This window comes from Nelumbo nucifera, chromosome 2 (genome assembly GCF_055504915.1).
Source record: "Nelumbo nucifera cultivar China Antique chromosome 2, China Antique-T2T, whole genome shotgun sequence".
NCBI classification, from domain to species: Eukaryota; Viridiplantae; Streptophyta; class Magnoliopsida; order Proteales; family Nelumbonaceae; genus Nelumbo; species Nelumbo nucifera.
This window is the reverse complement of record NC_142650.1, coordinates 31,698,983-31,709,878: the sequence shown is the minus strand read 5'-3', so window position 1 is coordinate 31,709,878 and position 10,896 is coordinate 31,698,983. Positions and strand designations below refer to the sequence as shown.

The 10,896-nt window shown below is 50.6% G+C and overlaps 1 protein-coding gene across 1 annotated transcript; it reads right to left on the bottom strand.

Annotated features, from left to right (window-relative positions):
• Nucleotides 1-1,016: 1,016 nt before the first annotated feature.
• LOC148802073 (uncharacterized) lies at nt 1,017-10,573 on the bottom strand. The gene is made up of 3 exons (XM_088897814.1): nt 10,178-10,573; nt 9,826-10,104; nt 1,017-1,040 (listed from the first exon to the last, which is right to left on the bottom strand). Exons 1-3 carry the CDS (start codon nt 10,571-10,573, stop codon nt 1,017-1,019), a joined length of 699 nt encoding a protein of 232 aa, XP_088753940.1.
• Nucleotides 10,574-10,896: the final 323 nt, after the last annotated feature.

Here is a 10,896-nt window from a genome sequence, read left to right as displayed (position 1 = left end):
AACACTCATATTTACAAAGACAACAATCTCACTTGACCATTGAATCACTTAAATGGTTTGATAATTTTTCTTCAATTTAATATTTGAATGTGTATAACAAGCCGTGTAAAAGGTCATATTTATAAAATCTAAATTATATTGATAAATTTTAAATTTTACATTAATATAATATGAACCTACAAATTAAATTACTCAATTTTGATCAAAAAAAGTAATATAAGTTTGAATTATTTATTATTATTGTTGTTGTATTGAAAATCAAGAATAAGTTCCATTTTTAAGAGGGTGTAAAGAAAGAATAAATTCCATTCATAGACCCCAAAACCAACCTTTGAACCACTAAGGCTAGAATCAACCTTAAGAGGGTAGGTTTCAATTCCAAAAACCTGGAACCAATCCCTACAAGTTAGATTCTAGGTTTTGCCTTATAACCAAACTAAACTGACCCATTTTCACCCCTAACGGAAACGCTGTTTGGTGGCTTAATTAACTTGACCAATTCAAACAGATTCTGTTATATGGACAGTCTGAGCAACCTATGAAAATTGGCGTGGGCTTGTGCATTTCTTGTTCCAATATAAGGTACTAAAACTTTGCCATAAAATTATTGGCTTTTACTTGTGTATTTCTTGTTCTCTGACCAACTTTTGTCATGTTCCTCTCACTGCACATTTTCAAATAAGGCTTTGTAACATTGCTTTCAATTCATTGATGACCCAGTCGATTGAACCGTTTGATCAAAAAAAAACCATCTGACCTAAGCCCAACAGGTCACAAGTTACACAAATAATATATGTACAAATTTCTAGAGGCCATAATTTTGTGCCTTATATTTCTCCATGCCTACACATATATGTTGATGTGTCATCATCTCATTCATTCAACCTGAATGGTCAAACTAATGGCCTACAGCCCAGAGGCAAAAATAATTCACCTTCCAGATACAAATGCATGATTGTGCAAATGTAAGAAAAATGAAAATTCTTGTTAAATTTTGCTTTAGATTTTATTTTATTCTACTTCATGTATACTGCAAGAAACTAAAATTTAAAATAAAAATAGATTAGAATTTACACTCAAATCATTCATACTGCCATAGTTTTGCATCAACACAAATTTATTTGCATTGCTACCAAACGCGGCCTAAAAGAATTTTGCTGGTATGATCATATACTAATACATTGGTTCCTCTTGGTACACATTTACAAAGAAGGCACTGTTTGGTAGTTTAATCAACTGACCAATGAGAAGTACAAGCCGATTGGCTGGTTCTGCTATATCTGTGCAACCTAGGAAAATTGGCGTGGACTTGGACTAGTGCATTTCTTGGTCCGATACCAAGCGATAAAACTTAGTCGAGCAGAAAACCAAAAAAATTGCTAAAACTTGGGTTTATTTGTCATGTCCTCTCATTAACATTTATATCAAGGGAGAATGACAGTTTAGCGCAGGGTAAGAACTTGTAAGCTCTAAGTACTGTTGAGGTAGGTATTAGATAGGAATAAATGTCAATTCATGGGTGGACGTTAGTGTATAGAATATAGGTTTTAACATTTTGAATATTTATATCTCTGCCGTGGAAATCAGAAATCTGCATTGAGCCTGTGGTGGTTTAATTAATTGACCAATGAGAGACACCTGTGCGACCTAATAAAATTGGCGTGTACTTGTGCATTCTTGGTCCCATACCCAAGTTTTTCCACGTTCACAACACATATGATGTAAATCGCCTCTCGTTGACCAAGAAGGTCATGTTCGTGGTTTAATTAATTGATTATGAGAATTAATTTATAGACCATTTCATCCACACATTCATTTTGGGGAATCCAGATTTCCTATTCACTTTTTTTATCCACTCTCCTGCAGTGAATTGTAGCCACACATCTCTCTATTCATAATAGAGATGTGTGGGTAAGAAAAGTGAGTAGGAAATACTGTTTCCATCTTGGGACCCTGTTTATACATATAAGTGACTAATCATCTATTTTATTTATAAAAAAAAAAGAAAAAAAAGAAAGCTTATTAAAGATATGGTCGAAAGGATTCCTCTCCCTTTTCAGTTCTCTTCTAACCTAAAAACAAATAGCTTTACAATTTGAGGGAAATTTCCTTCAACCTAAATTTGATTGGTGGCAGTTATGGTTTAAAGTACCGATACACCCGATAAGTCTGAACATTTATATCAGACATTTTGGGTGACCAATACACTATTTTTATCATTTTTTAGTTTCACAGACCTATTCCTGTCACTGCATTTATACAAGCAGCCTCTCTTTGACAAAGAAGAAGCTGTTAGGTGATCTTAATTGACCTTTCAATAGGGCACTTGCCCTTTACTAGAATGAAAAGAAAGGGTAGGTAGGTAGGACAATATCAACCACACATTAGCTTGTTTTCACTGTGCCAATCCACCCAGTTCCCATACATGTGGAAAGTTAGTTTACTGGTCGGGTCGTCGTTTGGTAGGCTTCTAATGAAGGGAAATTTGGCCCGATTTCGCGATCGCCCGACACGTGGCAAAGGCAAGCAGCTCGGGACAGTAGAGCACCCAAAGCGAACATCGGAAGTAAGTCCAAACTCACTACCGAGCCCGAACTCCAAACCGCTGTACTTAGTCCGAGCTCCTTGTTAAGAGCGAGCTCCCTGTCAAAGGTCCGAGCTCCCTAAAACCCGAGCTCCCTAAGTCCGAGCTCGGTATTAGGAGCCCGAGCTCCCTAAAGAACCCGAGCTCCCTAAATCCGAGCTCCCTACTAGGAGCCCGAGCTCCCTGTTAAGAGCGAGCTCCCTGTTAAGGGTCCGAGCTCCCCAAGTAAGAACCCGAGCTCCCTATTAAGAGCGAGCTCCCTACTGAAAACCCGAGCTCCCTGCAAGGAACCCGAACCATACTGGGCCCCAAGCCTCACAAAGCTGACCCGAGCTGACCCGTGGCAGCTCGGAACACTCCAAACCGAACTCAAGGCACCTCGCTCGCCACTCCAACACTTCACTTCCAAAGCACCAGGCCAGCCAAACGTACCCGACACCAAGGACGTCTTTATCCGAGGGCGACGTACCTGACTGATTTGGGATCTGACGCCTGACAGCCGCATTTCAAACGGCTTCCTGCCGCCACCTGCAACCGTCGTCACTAGCCGCAGAGACGGCTCCGACAAAAGGAACAGTGGCGGTTCTGTCCGACCAGAGGAAATGACACCCGAACTGGCAGGAGTTCAGAAGTAATCACGCCCGACCTGACGGAGGCCTGGAAGTGAGTGCGCGAGGTGGTTATAAAAGGCTTCTACCCCTCCCCAGGGACGAGGTATGCTAACTTTCGCGCTATCTGGTTATTCTTGCCTTTGAAGGATTCTAACTTGAGCTTCGGAGCCCTTACGCCGGGTTCTCCCCGGAGCTTCTCTTCTCCTCCCGTTTCAGGTCCCTGTTACTCAGTTCAGAGGCAAGATCATCGACAGCTAAGACCGGCCAGATTGTGCATCATCAATTGGCGCCGTCTGTGGGAAACGCTTCAAAAAGCCTCCCTCCAAAACTTTCATACCCTTTCCTTCTCTGAAAAACTCATTACTTATGGCCTCATCCAGCAACGCTGGACGCGGCACAGAGACAAACACCACCGGGGAACAGCTCCAAGTTCCCGTGGTGTGTGTTGGGCAGTTCACCATCCCCCTCACGGTGGATGGAATCCCCAATCTGACTATGCCACAAGCAGTGGCACCTGTAAGCCTACCTTCCGCAAACATCCCCTTCCCTCTTCCCATCGAGACTACCTTCACTGAACCAACCACCGTCCCCCTAGCAGCTAGCCAAAATCGGTTGGACGACTTAATGCAATGCATGCGGGCAATGCAAGCCCAGATGCAGCAGTTCCAGCAACACCAGCTTCACCAGCACCAAGTGTTGCACAACCTCTCCCAATACCACTATCAGTAGCAGTTCCCCCAACTGACACCGAACCAACCACTACTTCCACCTCGCCACCCTGCCCCGAAGCCAGTAAAGGCCTCTCCGCAGGATGGGCGCCTCCACCAAGGAAAGGCCTCCAGGCCCCAGAATCCCCCAAACAGCCAGGCCTCATCCCCAGGCCGGAGAGAAAGAAAAGTCATCCCCGCCTCGCGGCTCGCAGGCGGATCAGGAACCTCGCCCGCGAGGTCAGCACCTCGGGTCTCCAAACCGGAGTCCCCACTGGTGGGAAACCGATTCGGCGCACTGGCAGCAGCGGACTACCAGCACTCTGAGCCCATCGAGCTCGGCAACACGGAGGCCAGCAGTGCCAGCACAAGGCCCACTCAGCAGCGAAGACGCCGTCGAAGTCGATGAACCGCCACCCGCGTCTTATCCGAGCTCAGAGGCAAAGGCGAGACGAGCTCGGACGAGGTAGGAGTCGCCCCGATTCTCTCAGTTCCTTCCCCCCTCGCCTCAGAACTCCTGGCAGTCCCCTTGCCTAGAGATTTCAAGCTCCCGCCCCTAGACAAGTACGACGGATCCTTCGACCCCAACGACCATGTGGACGCTTTCCAGTCCCAAATGCACCTCGCCAGGGCCAGCGAATCATGCATGTGCGTGGCCTTCACCACCACCCTCAAGGGGGTAGCCCGCACTTGGTACAGGAACCTGGCCCCCGGATCGATAAAGTGTTGGGCTCAATTCGTGTAGGTCTTCACTGCACACTTTATCACCAGCAAACGGTGCCCCAGAGCAGAGGAAAGCATCTTCGGAGTAGTCCAAAGGGAAGGAGAACCCATACGGGGCTACATCAAACGATTCAACGAGGCATGCTTACAGATTCCACGGTTAGACCCCGCGGTACAGCTCGCCGCAGCAAAAAAAAGGGGTGACGCACAAGGAATTCAAGTGGCACATGGTAGCTAACCAGCCCGCGACCGTGGCCGAGTTCCTCAAGCTCGCGGACAAGCTCATGAGGACGGAGGAGGAAATCAACCAAAGAACCGAGGGCGGAAACGAGAAAAGAAAGAGGGACGGCGAGCCCTCTAGCTCGGCCGACCGAAAAAACCCGGCCCGAGACCCAAAACCGAACCAGTCGTTCCGAGCTCCCCTGCCAGCTCGGACGGATTACACGCCACTAAACACGAGGCAGACCGAGATCCTAATGACGATCAAGGACGCCCCCTTCGTGAAATGGCCACCTCGCCTAAAGGGAAATCCGAACGAAAGAAACAAGAATTTGTATTGTAGTTTCCATAGGGACCACGGTCACAGTACCGTGCAATGTAATAACCTCCGAGACGAGATAGAGGGGCTCATCCGTCGCGGATACTTAAGAAACTTTGTACAGCACAACAATAATAGCAATAAAGCGGATCAGCCAGGCGAACACTTAAAAGACGCCCCGGAGACTAGCAGCAGGCCTGCCGAACCGATGCAGCGACAGCCTCCGGCAGAAAGGCCAGTTCGGGGAACCATCCATGTAATTGTGGGAGGTTCAGTGGTGGCGGGGTGCACATCAGCGGCAGCTCGGACCTCAGTTCGCGAAGCGGTCCTCGAAGAGCGGAACCCCCCGAAGAGGCCGAAGACCGAGGAGCCGATCCTCTTCACAGAAGACGACGCGCGGGGAGTTCGCTACCCTCACGACGACGCACTTGTCATTAAACTCAGGATCAGCGACTTCGAAGTTAGGCGTGTGCTCGTAGATTCAGGCAGCTCGGCGGACATCCTATTCAAGTCGGCATTTGATCGGCTACAACTGCCAAGGAGCGAACTAAAACCTGCAAACACTCCCCTGGTGGGCTTCAGCGGGGAGGAAGTCAGGCCCCTTGGAAAGATAACGGTACCCGTGGAAGTCGGCACGTGGCCTTGTGCAGTCAAACTCAACCACGATTTTCTGGTGGTCGCGACCCTCTCCCCATACAACGCCATAATAGGACGGCCAATCACGCATATCCTGCGGGCGGTGGTCTCTACCTACTATTTGACAATGAAGTTCCCTACGGACTTCGGTGTGGGGGTAGTGCGGGGCGACCAGCTCGAGTCCCGCAAGTGCTACGTCGCCGCCCTAAAGGGCAAGTCCAAGCCGGCCGACGACCTCGATCTGGAACGGCCTACAGAGTAAGGTGAAGAACGAGCCTCGCCAGCAGAATAAACAGTCGCGATCCCGACCACACCTACGGACCCAGCTCGCGCACTCCAGATTGGTGCTTCTGTCAAGGAACCCCTACGGACCGAACTGGTAAGTTTTTTACTCCAAAATTTAGATATTTTTGCATGGTCCGCGGCCGATATGCCCGGTATTGACCCTAGTCTTATAACTCACAAACTTAACACTGACCCTTTAGTCAGACCCGTTAGACAGAAGAAACGGAACTTAGCCCCGGAGCACTGGAAAGCGGTCGACGAGGAAGTTGAAAAGCTCCTCGCGGCAGACTTCATAAGGGAAGTCCATTACCCGAGCTGGGTGGCCAACCCTGTGCTGGTGAAAAAGGCGAACGATAAGTGGCGCATGTGCGTCGACTACACCGACCTGAACCGAGCTTGCCCGAAAGACTGCTTCCCCCTTCCTAGGATCGACCGCCTAGTGGACGCGACCTCGGGACATGAATTGCTAAGCTTCCTGGATGCCTACTCAGGCTACAACCAAATCCGGATGGACCAGTCCGACGAGGAAAAAACCAGCTTCATAACCGAGTTCGGTCTATACTGTTACAAGGTCATGCCCTTCGGGTTAAAAAACGCCAGGGCGACCTTCCAAAGACTTGTAAATAGGCTGTTTCGGCCCCTGATCGGCACAAAGATAGAGTGCTATGTAGACGACATGGTCGTCAAAACACAGTTTTCGCAAGAATTAATACAAGACTTAGATTCTGTCTTCCAAATCCTGCGTCAGTATAACATGAAATTAAACCCCAACAAATGTGTCTTTGGCGTCACCTCGGGCAAGTTCCTGGGCTACGTTGTCAATCGACGTGGCATCGAGGCCAACCCAGACAAAATACAAGCCATCCTAGATATGAGACCACCTCGGAAAATAAAAGAAGTCCAAAGGCTAAATGGCCGCATAGCCGCCCTAAGCCGCTCCATGTCCAAATCGGTAGATGCTGCCTACCCTTCTTCAAAGCAATCAAAGGCAAAGGGTTCGAATGGACCCAAGACTGTCAGCTCGCGTTTGACGAGCTAAAAGGCTACCTCGCCAATGTGCCAACCTTAGCTCGGCCCGAGGAAGGCCAAGTCTTAGAGCTGTACCTTTCGGCTAGCGACGAGGTGGTCAGTTCGGTACTAGTAAAGGAGGTAGACCGGGCCCAACGACCCATATATTATGTTAGTAAAATCTTGCAGGGAGCAAAGACAAGGTACCCGCAGATAGAAAAGCTAGCGTATGCCCTGGTGGTAGCAGCACGGAAACTCCGCCCGTACTTCCAGGCCCACACCGTCATCGTCCTGACCGACAAACCTCTGAGGCAAGTTTTACTCAAACCCGAGGTTTCCGGCCGGCTGACGAAGTGGTCCATCGAACTCAGCGAGTACGATCTCCAGTACAAGCCAAGAACTGCCATCAAGGCCCAAGCCTTGGCAGATTTTATCGCAGAGTGCACGTTCAACCCCGAAGCCCCTAAGCTGGTCGAGCCCGAGGTCCCCAGTTCGGGCGAACTCGGAGCTCCCAAGCCAAACGAGTCCGAACCCCGTGAAGTAGCAGCCAGCGTGGCTTTCCTCCTGGTTAGACCAAGCACGAACTGGGATGAGGAGCCTTGGATCCTTCACGTAGATGGCTCCTTGAACCAACAAGGCAGCGGGGCTGGAATAGTGCTACGCGGCCCGGACGGAACAAAACTGGAATACGCACTACGCTTTGAGTTCGCGGCAACCAACAACGAGGCGAAGTACGAGGCACTGATAGCCGGGCTAAACCTAGCGCGCAAGGTCGGAGCAAAGCACATGGTTATCTGCAGTGATTCCCAGCTCGTGGTCAACCAAGTTACAGGCGAGTACGAAGCACGCGAACTCACTATGATTGCGTACTTAGCAAAAGTAAAGGAAGCTCTGCTCAACTTCCAATCACACTTCATCAAGCAAATCCCGATGTCAGAGAACGCTGAGGCCGACGCCCTGTCCCGACTGGCTAGCACGAGCCACAACGCCAGGAGAACCGTGTACGTAGAGGACTTGCCTCGGCCCAGCATTCTCGGTGGGGCAGAAGAGGTCGCTCCCGTCACTGAAGCGGAGCCGAGCTGGATCGACCCACTCGCGAGCTTCCTGTTAGACGGAACCCTCCCCGCGGACCGCAACACAGCCAAGAGGGTGCAGCGCCAGGCAGCCAAATACGTCATGATAGACGAACGGTTATACCGACTATCCTACACGCTCCCCTATCTGCGATGCTTGCGCCCAGCCAAAGCCGAGCTGGTACTCCGCGACATCCACAAAGGCTTGTGTGGCGGACACCTGGGGGGCAGAGCCCTCACCCAAAAGGCACTTCGACAAGGATACTACTGGCCAACGATGAAGACAGAGGCAATCGAGCTCGTCAGAAAATGCGGCAAGTGTCAGAAGCATGCCAGCATCCACCATCAGCCCGCTGCCGACCTCAAATACCTCACCAGTCCATGGCCCTTCGCCCAATGGGGCATCGACCTCCTGGGGCCATTCCCACCAGCGACAGGCGGGAGAAAATTCCTAGTGGTGGCAGTAGATTATTTCACAAAGTGGATAGAAGCCGAATCCCTAGCAATAGTTACAGCCCGAAACATACAAAACTTCTTTTGGAAGAACATCGTATGTCGCTTCGGGCTACCTCGGGTACTGATCTCCGACAATGGCAAACAGTTCGAAGACATCAAGTTCCAAGAATGGTGTCGAAGTATGGGAATTAATCAGAACTTCACATCGGTCGCACACCCGCAGGCAAATGGCCAAACAGAAGTAATGAACAAAGCCATCCTCCGCGGACTGAAAGCGCGATTGGACCGAGCCAAAGGTTTGTGGGCAGACGAACTACCAAGTGTTTTATGGGCACACCGAACCACGGAAAAGACCGCCACGGGTGAGACCCCCTTTAACCTCACCTACGGCACCGAAGCAGTGATCCCGGCGGAAATCGAAGTGCCTACGTTGCGACTAGAAGCGTATGACGAACGGACAAACGAGGACGAGTTACGCACCAACCTCGACCTACTGGATGAAGTGAGAGACCTCGCGCACATCCGAACTGCGGCTTACCAACAAAAGGTAGCTCGGTACTACAACGCGCGAGTAAAGAAGAGGAACTTCCGCGTCGGCGACCTGGTTCTCCGTAAGATCATGGTGCCCGAACCCGGCATAGGGAAACTTGGACCAAACTGGGAAGGACCCTACAGAGTAATGAAAACACTCGGTGGGGGAGCGTACGAGCTCGGAACCCTAGAAGGGAAACAGGTACCCCGAGCATGGAACGTTGTCAACTTGAGAAGGTACTATCTATAGGCCACCAAGGCAAGTACGCCGAAGTCATTTCATAAAACGAACTGAAGGACCGAAATGGTCAGTTCGGTAAAAAATATAGCTCGAAGACACCAGTACATGAACAAAAAGACATTTCATTTCATTTCAAAACAGATGTGTACAAAAAAAAGGGACATTTCAGTTCATCTCATTTCACAAGCTCGGGGCTACTTCATCATTATCAGAAGCCTCTCCGACAACGCCCGAAGGACCTGCCTCCCCCTCGGAGTCTGGTTCGGCATCCGCAGCATTTGCCATCTCCGGAGTGATGCGCGAAGTGGATATGGCACTGGTATCGAGGTCGGGGTACGTATTCCGGATCATCCACCGACTTAACTTGAAACCCCTCCTGTAGGAGTCTACCATCAGGTCATCGAAATCCGGCGAAGCAATGTAATCACTGACAGCCTTCTTCTTCGCGTCTTCGACGCCTTGAGAGAAGATCTGAGTCCTCTCCCTGATATCCTCCTGAAGATACTCGACCTGGTGCTCCAGGTCCAACTTCATTTCCGCCATGCGTTGCACCACCACTCCCATGGCCTCGGCATCCCTCTGAGACCTCGCCTGCCTAGACCGCGCACGGCGAGCAGCAGCATCAGCAGCACGAGCATTCTCCTCGGCAGCTCGCGCCTGCCTCGAGCATTTCTCCACCTGGTTCGCCAAGGCGTGAATGGAGGAGTTCACCTATCAAAGGAAAACGAGATCAGAGAAACGAATAAAAGAATAAAAGCCGAGCTCTAAAGAAGGGATCACTTACCACCATGGCATGAGTAACGGCACGGCAGGCCACTTGGTGCAGGGGGAGCTCGGTCCACGCCGCAACTTCCTCGGGAAACATCGCATCCTTGCTCCGTTGAAGAGCATGAACAGGCGACAGCACGCTCCTGAAGTCCCCCGGGGCCTCCGAGCCCGACGGCCCAGCTCGCATATGAGCGGACTCGGAATAGGCGGGAGCCCCCGTGTGTGTGGTTTCGACATAAGGAGCCCCCGCCGGCCCCTGTATAGGAGGAACCATCTCGGGCTCCTCTGCCAGATAATCCGGCACCTCGGGATCCGTAGCTCGGGATGGCTTGGCGCGAGCTCGCTTGGCCACCCGCTTTCTCCTCTTCATCCCCTCGAACAAGTGCGCACCTCGGGACCCTCGAGAATCCATTGTACCTGCGAAAAGGAGTTCGGCATCAGTAAGACGTAAAAGAAGAGCAAGACAAGATCACTAGGGAAAGAACCTACCCGAACTCAGGCCCGCAGCAATAAGCTTGGCCTCCGTCAGATACCATTTGCAATCCAGCCCAAGTCGCGCCCATTGCCGGAGGCCCTTCGACGTCTCCTCATCAAGTGTGATGTCGGAATCAGGAGCGGCCACCCCCCAGCCGGTCTGAAACGGCCACCCCATCACACTTCGCACCCCGAAATAGTCCCGCTTCCACGCCGGGACCTTATTGGGGAGTCCGTGTAAGAGCTTGAAGCCCGGGCGAG

Coding starts and splice junctions, on each gene's coding strand:
- LOC148802073 (XM_088897814.1), bottom strand. CDS start 10,573: ATGGATTCTCGAGGGTCCCGAGGTGCGCACTTGTTCGAGGGGATGAAG. Junction 10,105..10,177: donor CCGTTACTCATGCCATGGTG/GTAAGTGATCCC, acceptor TTCCTTTGATAG/GTGAACTCCTCCATTCACGC. Junction 1,041..9,825: donor AAGACGCGAAGAAGAAGGCT/GTCAGTGATTAC, acceptor TTTAAATTTTAG/TTTCTTGCAGTATACATGAA.